Source organism: Leptidea sinapis, chromosome 42 (assembly GCF_905404315.1).
Source record: "Leptidea sinapis chromosome 42, ilLepSina1.1, whole genome shotgun sequence".
Classification (NCBI taxonomy): Eukaryota; Metazoa; Arthropoda; class Insecta; order Lepidoptera; family Pieridae; genus Leptidea; species Leptidea sinapis.
Window position 1 is genome coordinate 3497980 of NC_066306.1, and position 27290 is coordinate 3525269.

At 35.4% G+C, this 27290-nt stretch overlaps 1 protein-coding gene across 1 annotated transcript in view; it reads left to right on the plus strand.

The window, feature by feature from the left end:
* Positions 1-4094: 4094 nt before the first annotated feature.
* LOC126976797 (transcriptional coactivator YAP1) overlaps positions 4095-27290 on the plus strand; it is a 58201-nt gene continuing 35005 nt past the window's right edge. The window contains exon 1 of the mRNA XM_050825399.1: positions 4095-4682. Coding sequence (XP_050681356.1) covers positions 4210-4682 — 473 coding nt within the window. The 5' untranslated portion in view covers positions 4095-4209. The remainder of the gene's footprint in view (positions 4683-27290) is intronic.

A 27290-nucleotide genomic window follows, 5' to 3' on the forward strand; every position in this document is an offset into this window, starting at 1 on the left:
ATCGTATTTTTTTTTGTTGCCAAAGGGAGTAAATGAACTTTCACTACACTGTCTCAAAACGTTTACTTCTTTTGAATCTTTTCACTAGGTTCATGTTGTTGAGGAGCTGGATAGCCTCGGCGTTCATATAATAGTGAAGTCTTAGCTCATGAGTTTCTATATATTTTTGATTAATTTTTAAGACTAAATCCACTACCACGAGATTTAACATCTTATATTATGTCAAAGAGACGAGCGCAAGGTTTAGGTTTTCCAAGAATCCTGAGCAATACAATATTGTAATGTGCCTCTAATCAGGATTCCAAAATGATACACCACCAATATGCAGCACTTAAAAATATGGATTAAAAATAATAACCGAAAATATTCAAATTGGATTTTAAATAACTTAACTTTTTAGTAATATCCCGTCACAATATATCGTACAATAAAGCCACGATCGCTCCATTCCCAATCTGTCGTACCTAAATATAATATATATAAATAAATATATATATATATATAAATAAATAATTTATGTTATATTAACTTTAACCACAATAACAGTCTCTTAACAATTCTTTTCGATTTTGTAAAACTTTTGTTTTGTACATTTTCCGGGATAATTTTGTAAAAGCATGTACGTCGTCCAACAAAAGACTTACTAACTTTTTTTTATGAAAATAAGGGATGGGACGAGCAGGACGTTCAGCTGATGGTAATTGATACGCCCTGCCCATTACAATTTCAAATTCAAATATTTTTATTCAAAATAGGATGTGACATCACTTATTGAAAGTCAAAAACTACCACCCATTCCAAATGAATGCCTCAGATCTGAGAAGAATGGGCGCAACAAACTCAGCGGGCTTTTTTTTTTCATCGAATAAATATGTTTACAAAGTAATATTGTACAATTAAACTTATTATTTAATAGCCTGAGGGCGGTCACTCCATTCCCAATCTGTGGTATCATTAAGAAAGTCATTTATGTTATAGTAACCTTTACCACACAAACGTTTTTTAACTATTCTTTTGAAGTAGTGCCGCTCAGGATTCTTGAAAAACCCAAAAATTCTTAGAGGCACTACAATTGCGCTCGTCACCTTGAGACGTAAGATTTTAAGTCTCATTTGCCCAGTAATTTCACTAGCTACCGCGCCCTTCAGACCGTAACACAGTAATATTTACACATTAGAAGAATTTCGTCGCCTATTTCTGCCGTGAAGATTACTTCACGGCAGAAATAGGCGACGTTGTAGTACCAATAATCTAGCAGGCATCCTGTGCAAACTAGCCTCCCACTGGTAAATAAGACTTAACCGAGTAATCGGTAATTCGAGTATAATAATAACAAGTTTAGGTATGTTTGTTCCTAGTGTTATGATTAATATATAGAAAATTCGCCAATGTATCTCTGTACATAGTTAAAATTATTTTATTTCAATAAATTTTTCTCTTAATTATTATTGTTTGGACCTAGGTAATGGTAAAGGTAGGTGGGTAGTAATTGTGTTTCGGGCTGAAGGGCGCCGTAGTTAGTGAAATTACTGGGAAAATAAGACTTAACATCAGGTGACGAGCGCATTTGTGGTACCGCTCAGAATTATTGGGATTTTACAAAATCCTGAGTGGCACTGCTTTGTAATGGGCAAGGAGTATCAGTTACTCGTCCCTTATTTCATAAAAAAATGAGGGACGAGTAATTTAAAAAAAAACTTTTTTTTTTGCTAGGTACTCGTATGTTATTTCATGTGATGCAATAAAAAATATAATTTTGGAATGGGCCGCACTTTTCTAACGTTAACATAGGTAGGTACCTACTGACCTTACTTTGAAAGCATCTCGTCAACAAATCTTGCGGAGAATTAACCCTTAATTAGGTGCATTAAGAAAATCACACAAGTAGTCGCATGGGGTCACACCTGACCCCAAAGCTATGAATAAAAATGGAGTAGAAGGAACTGATACAATAAAATATATAATATACAATATAAGATGATAAAATATTGCCTTTGGCCGTCTTTTGTGACTTTAGTCCTTAGCGCATAGTTGATCATTGCAGTCGACACCTCCTATAATATTATTTGGTACTTCATATCATTTCACTTTTGAGTATGTCTAGATAGAAAACATTTTGGCTATTTTCTCACTATATTTTTTTCACTTTTGAGTATGTCTTGATAGAAAACATTTTGGCTATTTTCGGACTCTTGGATCTCAGTTACTGTTTTATGGTTACTATATATATAGTAATATCATTTGCAATTTCATTTTACAAGATAGAACCCGCGACATCTTGCTCTTCATCCGACAACTCTTACAGCCATTGCCGTATTTGTCTTTCTTAATTCATAATGACAAAAAAAAAGAGAAAAAGTACATAAATTATATAATACAAAACAAAGTTACACTATAAGTAGTCAAAATAAATTAACTAAAAAATTGTAAAACACAAAAATTAAAAATTTCCTTTTGCCAAAAAAGTAACATAATTTGGTCGCATGGGGTCAGCACCCGAGAACAACGACGTGTGCGTAGGGGTTAGTAATCTGTTCGCAGCTGATTTGCGTTCCCCGCGGGGAGATAGGAAGCTAGAAAGAGCGCTGTCGTGGTCTAAACACTCAAACATAATTTTTTTTCAATTAGAAATTGTCTTGACCCCATGCGCCTAATTAAGGGTTAAATGAGTACATAAAACAGTCATAGCACGGTCATAGTTCCATCCTAAATGTTTTCTCGTTAATGCCAGGCTACAGGCGATACGCGCTTTGCTTAAAGTTTTGAAATAGGTATAAATTCAAACAATTATAAGTACAAGCGCGAAATTATCACTGTAGCTTTCACTCTCATTTGTCAAATGTCATTAATTCATTTTTAACCCCCAACGCAGAGGAGGGGTGCTATTTGTTTATTATGTTTATTTGCGGCTCCATACCTCCCAAATGAATGCACCAATAAATTATTTTTAATGCGGTTTTTTCTGTTTGAAAACTGTAGTGACGAAAATGGTTGTATAGTTAACATTGATCGAGTGTTTCTTTTTAAATAATTATCGACGTTTATGTTCCAATTAATTGATTTTCCACTTTTATATTCTTTTGCCACTAATTCTTATAAGTATCTCACTGGAGGGTTCTTGTGTAGTAGTTTCATCCTTAGGCTGTATGCGGTTTGGACTCAACAAACGCTGTGAAGGCATTTTGCAGTGCTTCTTGAGTAGAGATTCTTATACCACTTAGAAAATTATACTAATCGTGGTATTAGAAATTATCCAGTCGAGGTTGTCACACTGCGAGTTTCGCCATCATTCTTCCAACTTTGGTACGATATAGCTCTGTTTGACTGGATCTGAGGAAAACCTAACAGAAAATTTTGTACGTGTCAGAGCTTGAAATAATAGCTAGTGAAATTACTGGGCAAACGAGACTTAACATCTTATGTCTCAAGGAGAAGAGTGCAGTTGTAGTGCCGCTCAGAATATTTGGATTTTTCAAGAATCCTGAACGGCACTGCATTGTAATGGGCAAGGCGTTTCAATTACCACAAGCTGAGCGTCCTGCTCGTCTCGTCCCTTATTGCCATAAAAAAAATTCAAAAAAAGGTAAGCGCACCTGTTATGCCATCGATTGTACAAGAGGGCATGATCGACTGTGATTATCTACTTACCATCAGGAGCTCGTAAGGTGGGAAGTAATTCAGGATAGTGGTCAATGCAAATTGTGCCTATTGATTGTAGGTATTTATAAGAGGTCACGTTCCAATTAAGATCAAGTTCAATTAAACTAGGTACTTATTATTTAAACACGGGTAAATTGTACCTAGCTTTTAAAATATTGTTTATTACGTACCTACTAAAGAACAGGACCTGTATAGGTAATTAAGCAGCTTAAACTGTATACGATCCCTTTGTTATTGTTGGAATAGAAGGAACGTATGGAAGGTACAGGTAGCTAGGTGCTGCCAGCGGTTAGCGGCTAGCGGGGCATCGTTCTTGGAGAGTGGAGACCGGTCCTAGCGCCGCGGTGCGTCGCGCGCGGGGGGGGGGGGACCAGCGGTGCGCGTGGGCAGGGAGGGCGGGGGACCCGGCGGGGCGTGCGTCACTCCGCATTCGGCAGTCGCGCTCCGAGCGTCATACATCGAGCACGTCGGGGGCGCCGCGCCGACCCGCAGCGTGCCACTGTTGTGTCAGACCAACGAGCCAGCTCGGAGCAACGTTCCGGCGCAATAATGGCTCTCAATTCGGACGGTGAACAGAAATCGAACCTGGTCCTTCGCGTGGACCAGGACTCCGACTCGGTTCTGCAATCCTTGTTCGACACAGTGCTCAAACCGGACTCGAAACGACCGCTACAGGTGCCTCTGCGTATGCGACAGCTTCCAAAGTCGTTCTTTAACCCGCCATCGACCGGTTCTAAGTCGCCGTCGGTGTCTCACTCGCGAGAGAACTCGGCTGACTCCGCGTTCGGGTCGTCGTCTGCCACAGGCTCGGCTCCAATATCTCACTCCAGAGCGCACTCCTCGCCTGCCAGCCTGCAGCAGACTTACGCTGCAGGACAGCAGAATCAGCAACCGCCTTTGCACCACCAGCACTCCAAACAGAGATCGTATGATGTCGCATCTCATATTGCTGATGAACTGGGCCCATTGCCAGCGGGGTGGGAACAGGCGAGGACTCCAGAGGGACAAATTTACTATCTAAAGTAAGTTTATTATTGTTGTTTTCACCTTTTTTTAAGCAATGGACTTCATGCGTCCATTATTTTTTATTAAATGAATGTTACTGGAATATAAACAAGACCAATCAATTTAAGCTGTCATGCTTGGGAAACCCTTCTACCATATAGAGTTTCAAGTCTCAGTTTAACCTACTTATCTGGTAATAGTATACGGTGTAAGTTGTGCTTAGGTTCAATGCTGATTAATTAGGTCCGTTTCAACTTTCAACTTAAACTTCGACGATGTATCAATAACGAAGAGTTCGAGGAATATTATGTCGTATCAGGTGATACGGATTTAAAGCATGTTCCAGTAAGCTTTTAACAGAAGTGTAAACAAAAACTCCAAATATGCTGTTAAAATGCACATGATCACATTGATACTGACATATCATATTTTGTGTCTCCCTTCTCCGTTTTAGGTATTTCTATTAATCATCACTTCTGCCAAAGTAAGTTTTTTTATGCTTGTCAGGTAATGTGTCATTGTTGAAAAGTTGAAATAAAGTAAACACAATGCAGGTTGTGGCTACAGTTACTTCTTAATCGTATCTAAAGTCTCAAAGCGTAACATTGCTTATCACATTATCAACTAGACCCATGTTTAAAACGTATTGTCGTCACAATTACTATCTTATCGCGATCATATACCTTTCGTCAACGATACAATGAAGTTAAATAAATTTGCCAAAATGATTCATACCCATGGCCAATAACGTACAAATTGCCTTGGCGTATTATAAGTATGTTCATATTCGAAGAAAAACTATTATCTAATCATCTGTAGTTAAGTACTCCAAATAATAGTGTGTTTAAAGCAATACCTTTAAACTGAATAAACATACATAATTTTACATTTTTATTGCTTGATTGAATTGAAGTTAAAGTTTAAGGTGACAGTTATTGTCGTAGTTTAGTAGTAAGTATGTATATGTTGGCCCCTGCACGGATCTTGAGCGGAGTCATTCAATGTGAAGAGGTCAAAAAGTGAGGACTTTTGTCTTGCCAGTAAGAGAGCGATATGTTTAGATCGCACCTAGCGTACAAACAGGTGAATCGCCGTTCGTCGAGAAGTTTAATATCTGACTGTACACCTGCGTATTCAAGTCTTACCATAATTTTAGGAGAAGTTGCTCTCTTGCGTAAAGAATTCTGTGGTCTTGCGGCAAAATTTGCACTGGCTAGACTAACCAAGTCAAATTTAACGTAGAAGCCCAAGCGGGGATAGGTAGCAATAGCTGTTTGAAGTTGTCTCTTTTCCATGTTAACCCATAGGGCACAGACCCTATAGACCCATAGGACCCTTAGAGCATCTTCGTGGTCTAGTATGCGTTTTATTTTATTTTAATGCAATAGACATCTCAAAATAAATTGGCAATTGAATATCCTTCAGGATCACAATCTGTGAAAAAATATTGTATTGTACAATCTTCCAATGTTTATTATAGTTCATGTTTGGACATTTTTTGCTATAATGTATATTGTATCTAAAGTAGTATCTTTACCAGAGGGTCCTTTGCACAGGATTCCGGCTAGATTATGGGTACCACAACGGCGCCTATTTCTGCCGTGAAGCAGCAATGTGTAAGCATTACTGTGTTTCGGTCTGAAAGGCGCCGTAGCTAGTGAAATTACTCTGCAAATCAGCTTAACATCTTATGTCTCAAGGTGACGAGCGCAATTGTAATGCCGCTCAGAGTTCTTGGGTTTTTCAAGAATCCTGAGCGGCACTGCATTGTAATGGGCAGGGCGTATCAGTTGAACGTCCTGCTGGTCTCGTCCCGTACTGTACCAGTTTCTTCTTCACTTCTCTAAAAGTTACCTGCTAGTATTTACCTGCTATTTCTGATCATTTGAAGGGATGAAATTCTCAGGCGAAGTCGTTGTTTCTTTGAAATATTGCACTAAACGTATGAGGCATCTTTCTTGGATATTAGTTTTGTAATACGAATACAATTAGAGATATTAGTCTTCTTCCATTACACATAATATACTGTTAGCTAACAAAGTTGCCGTAGCGAATCTCAACACTACCGTCCATCTTGGAAAAGTGGACGACAGCCAATCCGACATCAAAGGTTTAGTCACGTCATAAATAAACCTAACTGGCATTATTTTCAGCGTAATAATACAATATATTTCGTAGTACAATAACTTAATACTTCTGCTTTTCTAACTATAAAGTTATGAAAAATATTATATATAAATCTATAAACAGTGATATCAGATAGGGATGTTATATGAATGGACAAAGTAGATTGGTTGCACAATTTGTATGGCAAATGTGGAAGAGTGTTGGGAAAGCTACATTCGTACATTTCGGATGCGGGGATGAGTTCTTGAAAAGCAGACAGATAACGAGGAACAAGAATAAGACCGCTTGTATGAAAGGTTTGATGCAAGTGAAACAATGCCAGACAAAACTACGAATATAAGTATTAGCGTATTGACGATGACAGCCTGATAATGCGAGTCCAATTTTGATTTCTCATTGTCTGCCTTAGCTAGTAGTGGCTTAGTATTCAAAATACCAAGGCTGGGTTGCATCATATTAGCTGTAATAGTTAAGGCTTAAGTCAAATTTAACGCAAAATAGTAACGCTGACTTAAACATACACTGCGGAATGTGTTGCACCGTAGTATTCCTTGGTTAGTTAAAAAGTGAAATATCAAGTCAGTATCGAATATTTAGTTGAAACTTTTGACAGGTCGCTATTTAACATTAGCAATAGCTTTAACCGGCAAAGATTGGACGGTTACGGTTAACAGATAAAGTTATGACATCATCTAAAAATTGTCAAATGGTGCAACACATTTGTCTAAGGATGTTTGCTATCTTGCTGTATCTCCGTAAGAGATGATCTTTTCTCTGGTACGCTGATTTGCATAGACGCTAGTATATTGTAAGTCTGTGGTCAGGACCCTGACAGATGGCGGTCAATAATCTCTGCTTACCCTCTGTTTACATAAGAAATAATGAGCTTTTCGAGATCCATGTATAAATCCATGAATTTTCTAAGCCCGTCTTATATCTATCTGAATCTTCTTTTATATGTCCTTACAAGGAGTCCATAAGCAAAGTTTCAAGTCTCTTACTTATAATTTTACTCCATCCCCATACAAACTTCGCATCCCTTTTTAACCCCTTTAGGGGTCTTACTTTTTCAAAATGCTGAATTTTATTTTCTTGTATTGTAATAAGGAGTCCATACGCAAAGTTTCAAGTCTCTTACTTATAATTTTACACCATCCAAACGTTCAACCCCCTTTTCACCCCTTTAAGGGTGGAATTTTTAAAAATCCCGTCTTAGTGGATACTTGCGTTATGTAAAAAAAATCAGCTTTCTAGGTTCAACGGTTTGGTCTGGGCGTTGATTTAAGTGAGTGAATCAGTCAGTCAGTCAGGACTTTTACGTTTATATATAATAGATAAGCTTTACAGTGTGCACTAAAGTGCTTTTTAACCTCCCTTTTTATATCAATAGTATATTGCCATCTATGACTAGATCCTTCTTCACTTGATGATGAGCCTGCTAATTTCATATTTATAACAAGCTAAACATTTTTACGAAAATTTTTAAACGTTCATTGTAAAAATATCCAATATCAAAAATAATTAATTTCACGAGATTTTTCAGTTGGCTCCGTTCACAAACATCTGTAGATACATGTGACACGGTGCAATGGGCCATTGGAACTGGCGTTTCTTCCGCGTCGACAAATAGAAGTGGAACGTTTCTTAATTGCTTGTGTACTAATGTTTTATAATCTTCATAACGACTGGTGAGCGCCGTAGCAAAATGTTGCTTTAATTATTATTGGAATGGAGGGTAGTTCTGTGTGGTTTTGTTTGGCTAGACTTGGCGATGCTCCGAAATAGGTAGCGATGCAAATTGCCTTGGCTTTCGCCCAACACGGCGCTAGTGTTACACCTTATTGGTACTTTCAGTTTTTACCTGCATTTGATGATATTTTTTAAATCTAATGACGTTTTTCTTTACCTAAGTAATTTTTGCTATAAATTTGCAAACTGAAGAGCAATTTTTGTCAATTTGAGTCAGTCTCCGCGTCCAGTACTCAAAATTTCGATTTAATGATCACTTAGACATGTGATGACAGCATATACACATCCATTGATAAATGATATAAAAGATTTCAAATTAGCTCATTGGCGGTTACACACTCGAAGGACAATTATTATACTTGGTCAATAAATATAGGTATACTAATAACTGGAGCGCCGTTTTTTCCTTTGGTTATACTGCGAAAACTGCTGAACGGATAGTAATGCTTATATCAAAAGATGCAGCGTGCTTCGGAGAAGGTTTTAGTTCATGATATGTTGGTGATTACTTATCCTGAACTTTTTTTTCAAAAAGAAATACTTATATATATTAGCAAAACAATTCAGTCAATTACATTTCATTCCATATGACAATTCATATAATGGGTGGGCGCGGGGTAAATAATTTATGTGGTAAGACGTTTATCGGGTCAGCTCTTGGTCAATTTATATAGCATTAAAAACTTTGCTTATATCGCCAAATATGTTTGTACTTATTTATGAAAATAGTATAAAAATATATACCTTTAGTTCCATTAAATTACATTATATTCTATTGAAAAAAATTGCATATATAACAACAACTTGGGACCATTATCTACTAGTGAGAGATTTTTTTTTTTTTAATATCTATTGCGACTTTAGAATTTGCCATCTTTATTGAAGTTTCATCATCAGCCGGAAGACGTCCCCCAAAGATTTCCACGACGCGGACTATCGGTCCTGCGCTGCCCTCACCTAACGTATTCCAGCGATCTTGACCAGATCGTCGGTCCATCTTGTTTCATTGTCATTTGTTAGTTATTAATTTAAGTTTAATTTTTTGTTATAACGGCAATAGTACCACACTCAACTTTTTAGCTGTTATATAATGTAATAAAGTCATTATATTGCCACTATAGTTGGTTACATAATAAGCTATAGGAGAGGATCTATTGTATTTCTTCAAAAAGTTATTTTTCAATCAATGAAGAAGAATTCTTACTGTCTTATAAATAAACTTGGTATAAAGTTAGACCTGAGAGTAAACCAAGAATATACAAAATGTTGACTACATCGCTGTCAACACTATCCATACAATGATAATTCTGAAGTTTTCCGAATGTGGAGCAGCCTTGCAAATAAACACGGAAAGTGTTTTACGTCCGAATTAACCAATCATAAGCATTTGTAAAAATTTTGCATATTCCTGTTTTATTCTCAGGTATAATTTTAGTTATTATAGTTAGGTTCATTTGTAAGGCTCAATTCGATTCGTTAAGGTTCTATATCTGTTATATATATATATATATATATATATATATATATGGACATCCATCTTAATAAAAATAGAAAATAAGATATTTAATATAAGTAATTAAATAATTAGTTAATTCGATTTAGTTGTAATTTAATTGTAATTTTGATTTTAATTTGTATTTTCTATGGGTTATGCCTGAAATAAATGATTATTATTATTATATCGATTCGAAGGTTAAAAACCTCCATAACTGGAATTATGACGTTTCTTAAAACTACCACACATTCGAAAATATATGTCATATAATATACTCTCATTTAACTGCAGAGGAAACTGTAGATACTCTTATATAACACCAGAAGACTCACAGAGTCTTCCCGACCGTGTAAACCGATGAACAAATGAATTTAAAAACCGAAAAACACATTGATACGTGGGGGGCGAGCATCGAACCGGAGTCTTCGACGCTTCTAATCTTCATCTTTCCATTTAAGGCGACACTAAATGCCAGCGACCTTGAGCGATATGAGTTCACGGCTGCCGGCCCGGCATCTATGTAACAAAGCCAATATTTTCAAAATTCTTCGGTGGAAAACAGTTTATATGCTTACAATCCTCGTTATTCACTACTAATCTGTATAAATGAACCTACACAAAAAGTACAAGCTATAAGAATAACTTTTCTGAGAGAAGTACCAAAAAGTGGTAGTTCAAAAAGGCTCGGCAGTGTTAACCATAACCAACAGCAAGCATTAGCAACCTACAAATAAGACTTAAGGATACGTGTAACAGGCTTAAGCAGTGTTCATAGCTCGAAATGCTATACTTTCACCACAAAACACCATGTTTGCGTGTTTTCTGCTTACTCTTTGCCTTAAGCCCCAAAAGGTGCCAAAAGCTCCATTACTTGAAGTATGATGACCCCAAATAGCCCAGTGGTTATTGACCCTGCCTACTGAGCTAGAAGGTCCCGGGTTCGAATCCCGGTAGATGCAAACATTTATATGATGAATATGGATATTTGTTTCCGAAACATGGATGTTTATAAGTATTTATGTATGTTTAAGTAAGTATATTGCATTAAATATATCGTTGTCTTGCATAGTATAGGCTATGCCTAGCTTGGGGCAAGATTATTTGTGTAAAATGTGTTAATTTATTATTATTATTATTACTTGAAATATAAATCTCACTAACTCAATTTAGAAACCCTGTATTTAGCTCATAATGTATATTAATCTAACAGTGGGGTAAGTTTTTACTTACAAACCTAGTCGAAACTCTTCTTAGGTTCAAAACTCGAATTTTTTGATCTCTCTTGACGAGATTTCTCTATATTACACTAAATAACGCCAGAAGATAATTTTAGTTTAAAATGGGGAACCCTATTTCAAGGCCAAAGTCCACTTGACGTGGTGTATGTACAATATTTTTATTGTAGCTATAATATTTTTGGCACGTTTAGAAAAACAGATCAGTGTTTTTAACGTATGACGGTGTTGCTCTAACATAATAATATTATGAGTAGGTATATTCTCGACCGTTAGACATTATGCGGGTATATAAAAATTATCTATCAAATAAATTTCGAAGGCACTGTATGTTGTCATCCGTTATTTAGTGTTTTTTTTGATCTTGCAAAAAAATAACGTAAACACTAATTGAATTATGTAATTTAATGTATTAATTTGTAACACATCACATCGCTTTCATTTTTTTTTTTTAGTTATCATTGCTAAAAAAATAAAAAAAAACAAATAATGTGTGGTTTTATGAAACCACGATGCAAGTAAAACTTCTTTTCACAAAATAACATAGGTATTTATATCAGCAGAGAAAAAAAAAACAAATATATATATTATGCTTTACATTTTCATAAAATAAAAAAACCTTTATCAAGTGTGTGTGGTTCGAACCTACTCTTCCACCCGAACGCAATTGCGTCCAACATGAGAACTATAGGCGCCGCCCGACCGTCACGCGACATGCAACACACAACCGAAAAAGTTTGAGACGATGTAAAAAAAGTTTCACTTAAAAAAAAACATTTCAAATAATTATCCCAAGAAGGTAACATTATCGAAATTGCTATTGAATCTTTATTTACGTAATAATAGTAATTCAGAATTAAAGTCATAGTTTTAGGCTGCATATTTGAAAACCAAACTGGCTTCATATTTACGAACTCAGCCATTCTGGGTGTTTAAATATACATACCTCTTCTATTTACCTAAATAAATTACTTTTAAAATGATTCAAACACGTGCGCGTTGCGAAAAAGTTCCATTAATGTAAAACCTAGTGTAAAAATACAGCTACAATTACTTACACGCGTTTTAATCCTTTAAAAAGTTTTTTATTTAAAAGTGTAACACTCAAGTAAATCAAAGAAAATACTTTTTTTTTTCTATTTGAGTTCTATCGTGTGCCGGGTTGTCTCTTTCCCTCAAATATGTGCGAGGGGAACGATGGCTGGTCCATGCGTCAACTCGTGAACGGGTGCTGCTTGTGATGCCAGGTCGACCTGTTGTAGTTAATAAATCATTGTATTTGTTGGATGCAATTACTAATTGAGACAGTAATCACGACCATCATGTTCACGAAGCATCCTTACAAAAACGTTGACTTCAAGCTCTAAAGGGTTATGCATCTAATATATAAGATAATTTATAATTATACAGTTAATTCTTTATTACTTTTTGTGAAATCTTATATATAAAATTCTCGTGTCACAATGTTCGTTCCCGTACTCCTCCGAAACGATTCTCATGAAATTTTGTGAGCATATTGAGTAGGTCTGAGAATCGGCCAACATCTATTTTTCATACCCCTAAATGTTAAGGGTGGTCCATACGAATTTTTTTTTTTTAATTTTTTTTACATTTTTTTAAATTTGTTTGATTTTGAGTCAGCATTAAAAAATACATACAACTTCAAATTTTCACCAATCTACGATCAACAGTTACTTTTGTTGTTGCGATACAAACGATTTTTTGCAATACAACGTTTGCTGGGTCAGCTAGTAATTAATATTATTAAAACACGACTCATATAATATTTAATGCAGCACCTTACAAACAAATCAGTTATATATATTACAGCCATTGTAATTAACTCTATTTGATTGGAAAGAGTGGCCGTTGAGTTTCTTATATGTCCTTCTCACGAGCTCAACTTTCTACGAACATAATATGGTAAATTCAGTAATTTGAAAAAATATTTGTAGTTACAATTCAAACGCGCTTAGTTTAAGCCTAATTGAATGAAGTTTATTTGACGTTGACTTTGACATCTTTTAATCAAAGAGGTGATAGACAAATCATAAATTAGCTAAACCAATATTGTGAGATTTATAACGGTTTTTTATGTAAATATGAATATTATGCGCGGATGCCGAGTTGGCTGTATAATATTAATTTTATTGCCTTTAAAGCATCGTCCCTGGATTTTTAATCGAATAAACTTGTCACGTCCACTACACACAGTGAATATTAATATTTGAAAACCCAGTTCGTTCAACTTTCGGAAATAATAGAATTATTTTTGCCATTTAAAAATCATTCAACTATATTTACCAAATACATGTAATGCACATCATATCTAACTAAACTGTATACCTGATGTTTTCTTTTGTTTTATGGTTATTGGATGGAGTGTAAAAGTATATAGCATACTAGCTGATCCAGCAAACGTTGTATTGCCGATATTAAAATCGCGATACAAAAGTAACTGTTGATCGTAGATGGGTGAAATTTTGAAGTTGTATGTATTTTTTAATGCTGACTCATAATCAACAAATTTTAAAAAAAATGACAACAAAATTAAAAAAAAATCGTGTGGACCAACCTTAACATTTAGGGTGATGAAAGATAGATGTTGTCCGATTCTCAGATGCCATTTCGGAGAAGTTCAATGTTTAACACCATGATACGAGAATTTTATATATTAGAATATCTCTCTCCCACGGGAGCTCTATAAAATTTCATCTTCTTCTTTAAAAATAAACGAAAGTTCATTAAAATCTGTTGAGTAGGTAAGTCATGGTAGAGTTTCAGGCAGTCTGATAAAGTCAGTGATAACAACTCAAATATTAATTGATTACTTGAAAGTACCTAAATAAGTTGATTCTAACAAAGTGATATTTGATCTAAAAAAACATCACTTCATAACTTGGGGCATGGGTATGATGTAATAAAATAATTATACATAAATTCACTGAAATCAAATTGTAACAACCTATAAAAATACGCGTATTTACATAAAACAAATATTTTAATCAATTAAAATACTGGTAAAAAAATATTAAAGTGAATTTGCATTTTTTTAATATTGCTTCTTTTAAATATAATGGCCATATTTGCGTTATTGTGTTCTGTAGTGCACTTTAAGACTATAATATCTTTCGCTGGACAAACGCATAAAGTAAAACATTGTAACACATTACAATGGTTTTATTCGTCTTGAAAGATAACTCTGACGTCTATTTTCGTGAAACGCTACGAAAGGAATGCCTTGCCTAAAAAACTGTCTTTAAAAATTATCTGTTTTAGTCTGTAGTGCACTAAATCAGTACTTAAACTTTCTAAAATCGTTATAATCATAGAACAATCTGCCCACATCATTCCTATATTATTACCAGAGTAATAACTTCAAAACATAAATATTTTGTCGCGAATCGAATACGCGCTCCTAACTTGGCTAATGGTCCTGTTTGTGTCTACTGCGGTCGGCTATCCGGCTGTGAGCTTACGTTTTACTTCACTCAATGTCTTCCATATAGCCTCCGTTTCTACGGTAAATGCTCGTCGCAAGATCTATTAGGGTGGCTAGGTCTGCTAGTCTTCCCTGAAGTTTCCAAATAGGTTTTGCTTAAGTATACATACATAATATGGCTCAATCCCTCCGCGAAGAACTAGTGTGTCCGATCTAATATCTATATATAAACTAGCTGACCCGACAGACGTTGTTCTGTAGATAATAAAAAAATACTGTTTTATAGGAATTTGCCAATAATATTTCAAAACATCAAGAATTATTTCGTAAAAAATGCTCCCTGTTGTTATAATGAAATTGTTTCAAAGTGGAACTGTCAAACCGTGCGTCACTAAATTCTTTCATAGAAAATATGTCCATACAAAACAAATATTGAAAATAAAAATAATTATGGGTCCCAAATCGGAATAAAAACTATCCTATCTCGGAAGTTGGACTAAACTGCACTCCATGAAGTAATCCCCATTAAAATCCGTTCATTAGTTTAGGAGTCCATCGCGGACAAACAACGTGACACGTAATTTATATATTTTTTTAAATGAAAATAAGGGACAAGACGAGCAGCACGTTCAGCTGATGGTAATTGATACGCCCTGCCCATTACAATGCAGTGCCCCTCAGTATTCTTGAATAACCCCAAAATTTCTGAATGGGACTACAACTGCGCTCGTCTCCTTGAGACATATGATGTTAAGTTTCATTTGCCCAGTAATTTCACTAGCTACGGCGCCCTTCAGACCGAAACACAGTAATTCTTACACATTACTGCTTCACGGCAGAAATAGGCGCCGTTGTGGTACCCATAATCTAGCTGGCATCCTGTGCAAAGGAACCTCCCACTGGTAAATATATATATAAAGATGTATATCTATAAACTCATTGTCACCAAACAAAGTCAATATGTAAGCTTCATTGTTTTACAAAAAACATATTTTAAATAAAATCAATGATGTTACAAAATTCTCAATCATTTCACCTACCTTACAAAAATGAAGACCGACTCCATTAAACCAGAAAATTTGAGTACACCATAAGAAGATCAATCTACACAATCTACGTACAGACGTCGCTTCACTGTGTGTCTTCTACCGCATTTATCACGGGGAGTGTTCCGAAGAGCTGTTCAACCTAATTCCTGCCGCCGAATTTCACCTTCGCACGACACGCCACAAGTTACGATATCATCCCCACCATCTGGATGTGTGGCGGTCTTCCACAGTGCAGTTTTCAAGGAGCTTTCTTCCTCGTACTACGAAGCTGTGGAATGAGCTTCCTTGTACGGTGTTTCCGGGACGATACGACATGGGTACCTTCAAGAAAAGCGCGTACACCTTCCTTAAAGGCTGGCAACGCTCTTGTGATTCCTCTGGTGTTGCAAGAGAGTGTGGGCGGCGGTGATCACTTAACACCAGGTGACCCGTACGCTCGTTTGTCCCCCTATTCCATAAAAAAAAATCTACACGCACTAAATAAATAAAGGTATATTATATACAAACATATTTTATTAACATAATTTGAAATCACTTCAAAGAAATAGTGAAGTTCTCGAAGCCAGTATTGTTAAGTCAGCCAATTTTTCTCTCGCCATATTTTAGTGAAAGGAATGACCCTATCCATGACGCCACCGCAAGCAATAGGGTTCAAGCGAGCTGCAGTTACATACTACATACTAACATACCGTCCTAACCAAATGGATGTGTTACCGTAATCCTTACGCCATAGTAGTTAAATTATTTAAATTTGACAATTTAGACTATAGGGTAAATTTATTGAAGTAGGCGTTACTTTGCGGAAATCCATTAATATCTTCACACAATTCGACACGTGTTTCGCCTCTACACCAGGCATCCTCAGGACATGTTGACTCGCCAAACTCTGGCACGAGACTTGTTTATAGACAAATATTGGCGGAATTAACTCTAAAGAAAACTTAAAACATTTGGACAATATGGTAAAGACAAAAAAATTGTAATAAAACCGGTTTTTCGGGTTATATTGCCGATAAGTACTTACTACGATTAATCATATCGTTACTATAAAGTTCTATTAGGCAGTTGTTATATAGGCGCCTTTTACAGGTAGTGCCTTTCGCTTGTAGACTTGTGACAGCTTCCAAGAACGACGATTCGATTTCGAGCCATTGTGTTAGCTAAGTATTTTTTTAATGATACTTCTAAGAAACCACTGAACAATATTGTATGTATTCGTTTTGTTAAGGATCTATATCCGTTTCTCAACTAAGTATCTTATAGAAACTGACTTAGCTTTCCCCGTTATATTGAGTAATGTATTTTATAATAATGAAAAAATTATCCTTGAAGTTTTGAAATTCCGGTATGGCTTTCAATAGCCACTTTATAAAATGTAGGTACTGCATAAAATATAGTTTGACACTTGAGTGTCAAATCAGGCTGAGAAGCGATAACCGAACTTAAATTTGAATGTTTATTATTTTGTTTTATGTATATTTGAAATAGCTTATAATTTTAGTTTTTTGTTTTCTCATGATATTCTTAACTGAGAAGATCTATGTTTAAATTAAACACTTTTAAAGGGTTAAAACGCGTGTAATTGTAACTGTGTTTTTACATTAGAAGTTTCGAAGTATATATCTACGGAATGTTTTTTTTTTGGATATATCTTTTTTTTTTCATGTAACTTGTAACCGGATTATATTTCTCTTTTCGCTGTATTTCAAATGACTGTAAACTGTTGAGAAAGTTCGTCTAGACGTACGTTTAGCGGTCGAATTGCCTTCAATTCGTTAATGTAAGTTGTAGGTCCTCAAAGATGAATGGAAGGTTTAAATAATGATAATATTGGATGAACTGCTATGAACCGATGTAGTCAGACCATGTGCAAAATGGAGAGTCAAATGATAGTAAGATAAATGAAGTACACGGAGTAAATTTTAGGTATACCTTTTTGATAATACAATAAGTAGTGTTTTACGAAAAGTAACAATGACACACACCACACACACCCACACCTAAACACACACACAGACATCCTGTTTGTATAATATTTTTCTTTTGTTACATTATATTTTTAGACTTAATTTGTGATCCCTAGTTTTTGGTACTGTTAATTTTAATTGATATGGAAGAGCGTGGCCTTCTGGCACAGGTGTTTCTCGCTTAATAGAAGGTCACACCCACTATTATGTTTGTACTATTTTTGTTACTGAAATAAATATTTTTCATATTTTTGATTTTTTCAAGATGATATTGAATGAAATAAGAATGTGTCATAAAAATTAAACTGTACCTACCCTGTATAATAATGCCCGTTTATTGAAATACTGCTATGACTAAAGTGACCACATGTCTCGCTTTCTCGCTGTCTGTCCCGGTGTCAAAGTCCCGCTTTCGCAAACGGACCAAAGGACAATCTAATATTTATTTTTCCCGCTCAAAAAACGTGATAATGCGCGAGTGTTCCTCACGGGAAGCCAGATTCGAACGCGAAGAAGACCCGATATATTGAAATCAATTTGTTCAGCCGATAAATACAAAATACGACTTAGAAGTTATGACTGCTGGGTCTTAGTAAGCCGTGCCAACTTAACTTTTTTTTTTATGGAATAGGAGGACAAACGAGCATACGGGTCACCTGGTGTTAAGTGATCACCGCCGCACACATTCTCTTGCAACACCAGAGGAATCTCAAGAGCGTTGCCGGCCTTTAAGGAAGGTGTACGCGCTTTTTTTGAAGGTACCCATGTCGTATCGTCCCGGAAACACCGCACAAGGAAGCTATTATTAAGCTTTTATTCTATCTTATATAATAAAAAGAATTAAAACACTAAAATCAGTTTTTTATCATTTAATTCCGTTGTTTTCAGATGTTCCGCTCTGGCAAAAAAATAAATGGTCACCGTTAGCTTTGACCCATGCAATAAACTAAAAAGCAGATATAATGAATGAAGTCTCGCACGATATGTATAAAAATCTTAATACTATATTCAGTACAAGTTGTGACATTATTTCTGTTATGTGAACAGCAATGTAAACATAAGTGTTATGCTCGGTGATAGAACGGCTTAAACAATTATGAACCCTAGTTATGTTGATATTCATTAGTAAATTGCTTGCGATACACATAGGAAAAACAAAGTACTCAGTTTCCACGCTCTGATTACGGGATGTTGGCTCTAGACGGCGTCTTTATCGAAGTCGATCAGAAACTTAGTGTAACAGGACTTGTAGTGAAATTTGGTCAAAATTATTATGATTTATTATAGTGTTAATAATTCTATACTAAACTATGTTTATTACTACCAGTGGCTCCTTTGCACAGGATGCCGGCTAGATTATGGGTACCACAACGGCGCCTGTTTCTGCCGTGAAGCAGTAATGTGTAAACATTACTGTGTTTCGGTCTAAAGGACGCCGTAGCTAGTAAAATTACTGGGCAAATGAGACTTAACATCTTATGTCTCAAGGTGACGAGCGCAATTGTGGTGCCGTTCAGAATTTTTGGGTTTTTCAAGAATCCTGAGTAGCATTGCATTGTTATGGGCAGGGCGTATCAATTACCATCAGCTGAATATCCTGCTCGTCTCGTCCCTTATTATCATAAAAAAAATACTACTAAACAACTAGCTGACCCGACAAACGTTGTATTTTGACAGAGAAATTTGTCACTAAAAGTTCATAACATCAAGAATTATTTTATAAAATATGCTCCCTCTTGTTATAATGAAATTGTTTCACATTAGAACTGTCAAACCAATAAATTCTCTCATAGAAAATATGTCTTAAATAAAATATATAAAAACTATCCTATCTCTCAAGTTGGACTAAACTGCACTCCATGAAGTAATTGCCATTAAAATCTGTTTATTAATTTAGAAGTTCCCTGGGAACAAACATAAGGACTGGATTTGTATATTATGTGCTTTCATAGGTTCCGTGTACTTCATTTTAGATTGTGTTACTTACATTATTGGTTAGGAAAAATATTGACAGCTGAGATGTTAACTACATTTAAATAAATCTAATATATAAAATTCTCGTGTAAATGGTGTTAAACATTGAACTCCGAAACGGCTTGACCGATTCTCATGAATTTTTGAGTGCATAGTGGGTAGGTCTGAGAATCGGACAACATCTGTCTTTCATCCCCCTAAATGTTAAGGGTGGTCCACACGATTTAAATTAATTTTTTTGAATTTTTTTTTAATTTGTTTGATTATGAGTCAGCATTAAATAATACATACAGCTTCAAATTTTCACCCATCTACGATCAACAGTTACTTTTGTATCGCGATTTTAATATCGGTAATACAACGTTTACTGGGTCAGCTAGTATACTATAACACTGAATACTCTGGGAGAAATAAACAGAATTACACTTCGATTGGATACAGTACATGCAGGGATCGAAGGCAGTGAATGCACTGACGAACTAGCAAGAATTAGTGCTAAAAGCACTCAATAAAAACCCTGCTGTGGTGTCCTAAGGAGTCTTGTTGAATCATCCCTTGATACATCATGTTCACAAGACTGTTATAAACTATAAATACTCTATACCAGTGACTCCTTTGCACAGGAAGCCGGCTTGATTATGGGTACCTCAACGGTGAAGCAGTAATGTGTAAGCATTACTGTGTTTGAGTCTGTAGGGAGCCGTAGCTAGTAGCCGATACGACATGGGTACCTTCAAAAAATGCGCGTACACCTTCCTTAAAGGCCGGCAACGCTCTTGTGATCCCTCTGGTGTTGCAAGAGAGTGTGGGCGGCGGTGATCACTTAACACCAGGCGACCCGTACGCTCGTTTGTCCTCTTATTCTATAAAAAAAGTGAAATTACTGGGCAAATGAGACTTAAAATTTTATGTCTCAAGGTGACGAGCTCAATTGTAGTGCCGCTCAAAATTTTTGGGTTTTTCAAATATCCTGAGCGGCACTGCATTGTAACGGGCATGGCGTATCAATTACCAACCTCTTCGTTTCGTGCCTTATTGTCATAAAACAAATAGTTTAATTAATATAAATGATTCTACAACATCACAATGCAACATAATGTACAAAACTAATTAATATGTTTAGCAATCATTTGTGTCCACCGGTGTGGTCTTGCGCACACTCGATATCTTTCATTTGCGCAACAGTCATCACTGTTGATAATAACGCAGGGTTCTCGGGGCATAATATTAATACTGATGACATAAGTAATGTGAAAACCATCTGTGTAGACAGACAACTAGATAACGCACCGCGATTGAACAAAGAGTAAAGACCCACCCAAGAAACCGCTGTGTCAATTGGAGCAGAGAACAAAATACTCATAGACACAATACATACGAAATCACAATATATTATACCTACATAAATTATATTGTAGCTCTGTTTTGTAAGGGTGGCTAAGAAATTCTTTGGAGAACAGAGGAATCTTTGCTGTCGGTCATTAAACACGGTCGAATATCGACCTTTTTGATACTTTAGATGAACTTGGACGAAAGTTCACTGAGAGTTTCTTTCTCAATTGTTAATTTCACTCGCGATTGGAGCGGCTGATGAATCAAGAACAACACTAAAAGCTTAATATTTTTTTTTGGTGATTTAAAAAAAAAGCACCGTTTTTACTAAGACAACGATATTTTTAATACGAGACAAGGATAACTTCATCAATGCCACTTCAGTAACAAAACAACCTTTTGCAATGTTTATAAATAAAAATATGAATTAATTTTTCTAATAAATTCTCCTCCCACTGATCACGCGCCCATAGTTGATTTGAGCCAACGTTACCCGAACGAGCCTTATTTAGCCGATCGTAACAGTTCAGACTCATTCGATAACACAAAGTTAGGTTAATGCTTAGAGCGCCTCAAATTTTCATTTCAATAAATTAATTAAAGTTATATTTCTTTAGGCGCGATAAGAAATAATGCTGAGAGTGAAATTTTAAGATGCGAGCGCATCACACTCAAGTAACAGGTTGAAGTTGGTTCCTAAAATTTTCTGTGGTTTGCGTCATTCGTTTTTTTTTGGTTTCTTCGTCCATTATTAGGATAGGCAAAGGTTTCAAGCCCGTACAGCCATTCGTTATTTGATAATTAATTGTCAAAGCTATCGTTGCAAGATTTTTACAAAATTATTCTTTCTAAAAACGTAGAATAGCAGGAGGAATAACTTATTTTATTGGTTTTTGCTTCGTTAGGCCAAAGAAGTATAACTTCTTGTGTGCATACATAAGTAGGGCGCCTATTTCTGCAGTGAATCAGTAATGTATAAACATTACTGTGTTTCGGTCTGACTTAACATCTTACGTCTCAAGGTGACAAGCACAGTTGTAGTGCCGCTCAGAATTTTTGGATTTTCAAGAATCCTGAGCAGCACTGCATTGTAATGGGCAGGGCGTATCAATTACCATCATTAGCTGAACGTGCTGCTCGTCTCGTCCCTTATTTTCATAAAAAAAGTACACACACACTGTTTATTGTTAAGTACCTTTTTTGTGAGATGTAGCAAGCCGCTCAGAATTTTTGGATTTTTCAAGACTCCCGAGCGGCACTGCATTGTAATGGGCAGTGCGTATCATTTACCATCATTAGGTGAACGTGCTGCTCGTCTCGTCCCTTATTTTCATAAAAAAAGTACAGTCACACCTTTTATTGTTAAGTAGTTACCTTTTTTTTGATGTAGCATAAAAAACAACGAAAAAAAGTTGTTTGGTTATGAAGTGTCAAAAAGAAACGAAAGAGTAAATACGCGCAGAGTATCGCCGCTGCCGGTCCTAATTGCAGGATCAAAAGGGGTCAAGTGTGTACATTGACAGGCGCCTTAGGGCCCACGTAATGGCTGCTGGTTGAGATATAGCTCATACAGGCTGTGAACGAAACAATGACTCCCATATAACCAATTGAGCAACTTGTTTGAGATGATGTAACCCACTGAAATACGAGTCCGCTCTCTGGAACTAGAGATGCTATAGTAAAAAAAAACTTGTTATTACAACAACTAGTTATTTGATACTTTTCAGTTTTTGATGTCGGTTTTTTAAAACGTATTTTTTTTACTTTTTTGTGTCAATTAACAATAATAGTATATAATCAACCGGAATGAAAACTCCTAAAAAGCCGTACACAAAAAAAAAATCATCCACGTAAAAAAAATCATAAAAAATGTTCATAAAATGAAAACTACTGGGCCAAACTATGTAAAATAAACTATGGAATATGAAGAGGCTGCTTTGGAAAAAAAAAGAATGAATCCATAAATAAATATAGACCTACTGCACTAAATCAAAAAATGGTTCAATAGAACGGAGAAATGCTCTAAAAGGAACTGACACACCAGAGAAAAACAAAAAAAAAAAATCTTTCATTTTATGATTTTCTAAAGTCTTGTCTGTCAATCTAAACTACATAAAAAAACTATATTGTACTATCTACATAGTAATACATTTAGTTAGTTTATAAGTGTTTTATAGCATTATGTGTGGTCATATAAAATATACAATCAAGTTACAGAAGGAACTAAACGTACCTCTTTAGATATAGGAACTCCTTATAAGTATAAACTACTTGATAATCACTGCGCTCTTCGGGCTGGGTCACACTATCGCATTGATCACGGTTTTATTTGCAATTTGGTAAGATATTCATAAAATAGAAAATTATCGTTAACTAAAGCCTTACTTAAAAACTGGAAGCGCTCTTAAATATTCTTAAAATAAAGAAGTACACTTTTCCTTGTTTTTTTTTATGAAAAAAAGGGACGAGACGAGCAGACGTTCAGCTGATGGTAATTGATACGCCCTGCTCATTACAATGCAGTGCCGTTCAGGATTCTTGAAAATCCCAAAGATTCTGAGGGGCACTACAATTGCGCTCGTCACCTTGAGACATAAGATGTTAAGTCTCATTTGCCCAGTAATTTCACTAGCTACGGCACCCTTCAACCCGAAACCCAGTAATGCTTACACATTACTGCTTCACGGCACAAATAGGCGCAAAGGAGCCTCCCACTGGAAAATATGTGTTTGGCGCGCGAAAAGTCATTCTTTTTCCCTAATTGAATTTGTATTTTATTATTTTTTCCTGAACAATTGTTCAAACTACAATTATTTGTTAGGTTAAGCTGTTTTCCATCGACATCCTTCCGTTGTTGTATTTTTTCGCAAATGTATTAAAAAACGCGTCTTCGGACAAACAAACCGGGACTTGTGCAGATATTACATTGTATTTTCCCACATCTGTATAAATATTTTCTATTGGATCAGTCTGGTAGTAACCGCTGTAATTCATCAGTGATAAAACTTACAAACAAAAAACCTTCATACTTCATATACGGTCTTCATACTAAATAGCCGCAAATTCATACACTTTTAGGTTATTTGTTATGGTTTAAAGTGATAACCCTCACTTCTGGGATTAATTACACAAATAAAATTCAAAACAAAATTAAGCCACAACCTGAGAGTTGAACAAAGCATACAAGATTTTATCAACGATACGTCAATCGAACGGTTGGCTCAGTTGGTAAGAGCGCTCGCACGTAACGCGAGAGCCGAGTCCCGCATCGTTCATAAAATTTTGGCTACAAAAGTGCTGCCAACATAGCCTAAACGTCCAACTCGGTACTAGGCTGCCATAATCGGCAAGAAGGTCGATTAATGCTTGAGTAGCGGAAGGCCGATGGGCGTCCGGTGAGTTCCTCGGAGCCGGGAGCGGCACTCGATCACGATGGCGCGGCACGGCCCGGCGCCTCATTTCTCCTCTTGTTTACGTCTAATTTTGGCGTGTGAGCACCGCGACGCCGCCCCGCCAACGTGCGCGTGCGCCTCCATTGAACACTACGCATTCGGTTATTTAAGCCCATTAATATTTCTACATTTAGTTAAACATCTACTAAACTCTACATTTAGACATTATGTTTGGTACTCGTGCGGATTAATAGTTGATTATAAGGAATGGCGCATCATTATACTAGTTAGTTCCGTTTTTCTATATAATGCTTTATTATATATGTATTTATTCTTATCTTTTGTTAAATTAATATTTTTATTTTACTTTAAGGATACCTACTCACTTAGATCTTTTATACATCTAGATACACTATGACAGATGTGAAAACGCATTTAGAACTAACCTCTATTTTGAGCATTTCACTCACACTATCAGAACGTGTCATACAAATCGCGGGTGTAAGACGTAGCTTGTCACGCACACTAAACTAATATTCCTGGCCTGTTTTTGTTGGTTGTCTAACAGCAAGAGACTCTGTCTAGAGTGTAGACGTATTATAAATTATCTAAGTCTATTCATTTGAATTTTGCAACTCTTCCTTAAACTAACTACAATCATACCATTCAATCAATCTTAATTAACATAAAATACATCAAAATATTTTCAAATTGCCTGTTACTTCATTAGTGATCGTTACAGTAAAGAAAAACGGGAAAAAACGGATTTTTTTTATACTGAGCTCATTTGTGATTGAAATGATAATAATATTTATTCGTGAAATACCCATAAATATTGAGGTAGTACTATATGTTTTATCTTCTCGTGTCGTACAAAGTTACCCTGTGTGATTTGCCACACGTATGCCTGCGGCTATTCTCAGAGGCTTGATATTTCTCGGAAATAGCGAACGAAGCCATTTTGTAAACAATTCAGATGTCTGGACTTTCAGAAGACCCTTTGTTCGTCGAATAAAGTTTAAATGTTTATTGCAACAATGAAACGAGAGTTGAATATTATATTGATCATAATATTTTTACACTAGTAGTAAAAGAAAAAACAGAACACGTTAACAAGTAATTGTCAACCTTTTTTAAGGAAAATTTACTTTTCACTTCTCATGCTCTTAAATTGCTTATTTGTCCACGATATATAGACTGCACAAAATCTATTTTTGTGCACAAGTGCATTAACGTATCTACTCCTAAATGTATCTATATAAAAAGTTCAGAGATAGAATTTGTTATTTTTTAATATTTACTTTAATTTATTTGCCTCATGTGTTTTTTAAGACATAAAAGATTTTAAAACTCAAATAAAAATACTGCAGGTTATTTAATTAATTATAAAAACAAATGATTTGTTTTGTGTACTCGTTGAAAAATCTACTACACTTTATTTAATTCATTTAAATATAAATGAGCTTTGTTTTGTGACTGAATCAATTTTTTTCTAAGATATTACTAAACATCTGACTTATGTATCTCAAAAGTATAAAATAATTATTCTATTTTTTTTTAATTTGAGTTTATAGATAGGACACTGAAGTGGTTTATCATATTTGGTTATTTTTTTTTACTTTAAATAAAAACGTTAGCATTAATGTTTTTATTACCTTGTTACTTTCACAAGATATCATTAGATGTTATAATATTATTAATAAAGAATAGGATAAATACCTAATATAGATAGAAAAATGGTGTTCTTTTGATAACATAATACAGGAAAAACGGAACTAACCAATATAATGAAGAGCCATTCCTTATAATCCATTATTAATTCGCACGAGTACGAAACATAATCCCCCTTATTCATAATAGTCTGCTAACTTAAAGCATTGCTAATTCGCACTCTGTCTTCTTCTATTGACCTAAGTCAGAATTAGAAAAAACACTCCTTAGCGGCTGTTTTAAGTTAGCGGACCATTATGAATAAGGGGGAATGTCTAAATGTAGCGTTTATGTATATTGTTAGGTGATGCCTCTGGTGTTTCAAGAGCATGTGGGCGGCGGTGATCACTTAACACCAGGTGACTCGTACGCTCGTTTGTCCTCCTTTACCATAAAAAAAAATATGCAGTAACGTAAAGCTATATTCAATAACAATATATCCAGCCGTGATTTATTAAATATGCACCAATATCTCTATATTTCTTTAAGTTAACAAGTTATAGTAATATGTTACGTCAATATTCTTTTGAAAATGTGAATAAAAGACTGTTTTTACTTAATTATTTACATTTACGTAATATCCTTTATGTGTCGCTTTTTTTATTTATTTGTTTCTTTCACATTGAATTTTAATCAGTTTAACTAGAACGTACAACAACAAGCTTGTTTATTTCCGGCAAAAGGTTCTTTATTGTAAACAATCTTAAAATTTACAGTAAACTTAACGTAGAAAGAGGAAACAAAATACCTTAGACCTTTCGAAGACGAAGATTTACTATTTTTATTAAACAACTGGTGTCATCTCACGCGCATATTTATTAGTAAAACTAAAGTGATCTATATAATATTATACTCAAGTAGTTTAATGATGTCCACAACGCAAAGTTCGATGAACATCGATAATGCGAGGCGTCTCTGTTGTTCCCGGAGGTTGTGTTGGAATTATTTTATTTTCTTAGGTACGGGTATACACCTTAGCTGTTGGCAACAAAGGGATTCGTTTTTTCTCGAGGTCCTAGCCGGCGGTAACTCGCCGCTTTCTGAGAAACACACCCATCGCTCCATAATCTCCGATAGCGCATCATTACCGATGGTTAAGCTTACAATAAATCAACTCGGAGAATAATAGCTTTCGCATCGAATACATTAATTT